Source organism: Triticum aestivum, chromosome 1A, assembly GCF_018294505.1.
Source record: "Triticum aestivum cultivar Chinese Spring chromosome 1A, IWGSC CS RefSeq v2.1, whole genome shotgun sequence".
In the NCBI taxonomy this organism is placed as follows: Eukaryota; Viridiplantae; Streptophyta; class Magnoliopsida; order Poales; family Poaceae; genus Triticum; species Triticum aestivum.
Window position 1 is genome coordinate 535021652 of NC_057794.1, and position 3679 is coordinate 535025330.

A 3679-nucleotide genomic window follows, 5' to 3' on the forward strand; every position below is an offset into this window, starting at 1 on the left:
GTCTCTTTCGACCACGTTGGCTAAAATGAGTACGTTGTCCGTCCTTCTGTTGGGCGCGGTCTACTAGGGCAGTGTGCGGGCGTTTATTAGAGTTTTTTTAATGTTTAGTTATGTTTAAGTAGATTTTGACCGGTGTTTGACTAGCCATTTATGTACAATTATGCTTGATTAAGTCTGTTTCAGACACGTCGGCAAAAATAAGTACTTCCTCCATCTAGGTGAATAAGTCATCTTAGGCTGGCGATAGTGAGTGTAACATAAGTAGTATCATGTACTTGGGACTCACAAACATACTGATGTGACAGGCAATTATAGAAGAGAGAGATGGTTATAACATAGGTATATACCGTAACATAATAAATATGGTGTTACTATGTGTCATGCATGGCAATAAATGAGACCGTCTATGATACTAATCGATGATACTATGCACTATAGAGATAGTAATATAGACTAGTAACATATGCACGTTACTAGTCTAAATTACTCCCCACTATGACCAGCCTAGGTTGTGCACCATGACCAAGGAGGAGGGGAAACGAGATAACTTAATGTTTATTTGCTAATTAATAACATGTGCAGTGAACTAACCACTGCATGTCGTGTTTGGTAGTCTCAAGTCATTACAAACTTGCACGTCCCACATCTCTTATTGCTTGATATGTCAAAAAACAAAAAACGAGGTGGAAGTTAATGCACCACGTCTAAGTGTTTTGAGACTATTTAGTTTTGGTAAGGTGACTTACACAACTAGAACGAAGGGAGTATGTCTTCCGCCCTTTCGTTGGACGCACCTACCAACCTAAATCAAAAAGTGGACACACATATCTGTTGGGCCGAGCCAAACGGATGAAAAGTGAACAAAGCATGTGTCCATCTAGACGAAAAATGAACAAAAAGTGCGTCACTATAGGCCGGCGCGTTGGAGTTGCTCTTATTTTTTTCTTTTTTTGCGCGAGCATGTCATTATTGCTCCATCACTGAACTACTACGAGACAATATTAGGTGAACCCGTGAAAACCACCGCAACGGCATTGGCGTCACAAGTCTATCCTTCCCGCGTCAACGACAGCAGGTCCATGGCGAACACCGTGATCCTGTACCCCGGCCTCACCGTGAGCCACTTCGTCCCCATGGTGCACCTCGCCGGCGCCCTCCTGGACCACGGCTACGCCGTCTCCGTCGCGCTCATCGACCCCGCCGTCAACGGGGACCCCGCCTTCCGCGCCGTCGTCGCCCGCGCGGTCGCCTCCATGCCGTCCCTCCGATTCCGCACGCTCCCGCCCTTCGAGGACGCGCCCACGCTGACCCCCGACGCGCCGTTCATCCCGAGGTACCTCGACATCGTCGGCCGCCACAACGACCGCCTCCGCGACTTCCTCCGCTCCTTTGCACGCGGCGTCCACGCCGTGGTCGTCGACTCGCTGTCCGTCGGGGCGCTCGGCATCGCCAAGCGGCTCGGGATCCCAGGTTACGTCATGTTCACCTCCGGCGCGGCCGCGCTCGCCGCCTTCGTCCAGCTTCCGTCCGTCCTCGCGGAGGTGCGGACGAGGTTCCAGGAGCTAGGCGACGCGCCGCTCGAGTTATTCGGCCTTCCGCCCATGCCTGCCTCCCACCTGCTCGGCGAATTGCTCGAGGACCCTGAGAGCGACACGTACAAGGCGGCGGTGACCGCGCTGTACGGGATCCCGGAGGGCGATGGCATCCTGGTGAACACGTTCGAGACGCTGGATGCTGGGGTGGTGGCGGCACTCGGCGACCCCCGGTGTCTCCCGGGACGGATCATGCCACCGGTGTACTGCGTCGGGCCATTAGTCGGGGGCGTCGGAAGCGAGGCGAAAGACCGGCATGAGTGCCTCACGTGGCTAGACGGGCAGCCGGACGGCAGCGTCGTGTTCCTCTGCTTCGGCAGCGGGGGAAGCCACTCGGCGGAGCAGCTCAAGGAGATCGCCGTCGGCCTGGAGAACTCCGGCCACCAGTTCCTGTGGGTCGTGGGAAATCCTTTCAACGACGACCAGGACCTCGATGCTCTCTTGCCGAACGGGTTCCTGGCCCGCACCAGAGGCCGCGGCCGCGCCGTCAAGCAGTGGGCGCCGCAGGCAGAGGTGCTCCGCCACAGAGCCACCGGCGCGTTCGTGACGCACTGCGGGTGGAACTCCGTGCTGGAGGGCGTGACGGCCGGCGTGCCGATGCTGTGCTGGCCGCTGTACGCGGAGCAGAAGATGAACACGCTGCGCATGGTGGGGGAGATGGGAGTCGCCGCGGAGATGGTCGGGTGGGAGCGGGGGCTGGTCGAGGCAGCCGAGGTGGAGGGCAAGGTGAGGCTGGTCATGGACTCCGAGGATGGCATGGAGCTCCGGGCGAGGGCCGCGGCACACAAGGAAGGCGCGGCCACGGCCTGGAGCGACGGCGGCTCGTCGCGCGCGGCGATTGCCAGGTTCTTGGCCGACGTCGACAGCCGGCAGCCTCAGACTCGCGGTGATCGGTGAGAGTGAGCGTGGACTTGGCATGCATACAGTACATGCTTCTTGATGCATCTCGTACCAGAGCGCGCATACAGATGATAATCGCATTCGCTGAGGCCAATGCATATGAAAATGAAGTTCAATGGGCGATTTCTCTACCGTCCGATTTTATGTGGAGATTCCTGGTTTCTTTTTTGCGTGGTTGGAGATCCCTGTTGTGTATATATGTCTCAGAATGATGGTCTATTGGTCCGGATTGTTTTCATCGGGGTTTTCTTCTTAAAACTCCAACAACGATTAAGTTAGCGAATATTTTTCAAATGTTAGGAGGAGAGCTGCAAATTTCATTTATTGGAAAAAAATCATTATGTCGTGCAAAATTATTATAGCACATCCATAGGAAGAAAAAATGTCTGGAAACGGTTGGAAATATCTATCTGTTATATAATATTTTGTAAGAATTTGGAAATTTATAGTACATGATTCCATCTGTGGTTCATATTAGAAATCATATTATTGAGCCAACGGTCCGTGGGAATTGTTTTTTTATAGGAACGATCTATGGGGCGTTCGTTCTGAAGCCCGGATATTAAAGAAATGACACATCGCAATCCCTATGGGCATACCATCGTTCCCATGCACCCTGCCGAGGGAGCGACACAAACATTCTCTCCCATACACCATCTCAAGCGAATGACTCGTGTGTAGGATGACACTCCCCTATGATGTAGCATGACAATTATTGGACGCATATATGACAACTTTTGTGCCTAGCATGTCAATTGTCCCTACATGGTGCATCTTGCTCCGGCCTTGGAGATGAGATTCATTATCTCCCGTACACCATCTCAAGCGAATGACTCGTGTGTAGGATGACACTCCCCTATGATGTAGCATGACAATTATTAGAAGCATATATGACAACTTTTGTGTAGCATGTCAATTCTCCCTACAACAGCATGGCAATTTCTAAACATGTGGGCAACTTCCCCCTTTTCTTAGCCTGCCAGATCTCTCTGCTACAGCATGTCAAATCTTTGAAATGCACGACGATATTCTCTGTTATAGTGTGATAATGTTTTTGCTATAGCATGGCTCAACATGGCAATTCTTGAAACAATCCTTGGAATGGGTTTTTGAGAGAACACTCTCAAGTGGCGCCGTTAGCTCGAATGAGCCCCGGGAACACCAGGGAGGGCCGTTTTCTTCCTACT

General features: G+C 52.3%; 1 protein-coding gene across 1 annotated transcript; it reads left to right on the plus strand.

Annotated features, from left to right (window-relative positions):
- Positions 1-978: 978 nt before the first annotated feature.
- LOC123063811 (anthocyanidin 5,3-O-glucosyltransferase-like) lies at positions 979-2953 on the plus strand. The gene has a single exon (XM_044487693.1). The coding sequence runs from the start codon at positions 1080-1082 to the stop codon at positions 2487-2489; it is 1410 nt and encodes a 469-aa protein (XP_044343628.1). The 5' UTR covers positions 979-1079; the 3' UTR covers positions 2490-2953.
- Positions 2954-3679: the final 726 nt, after the last annotated feature.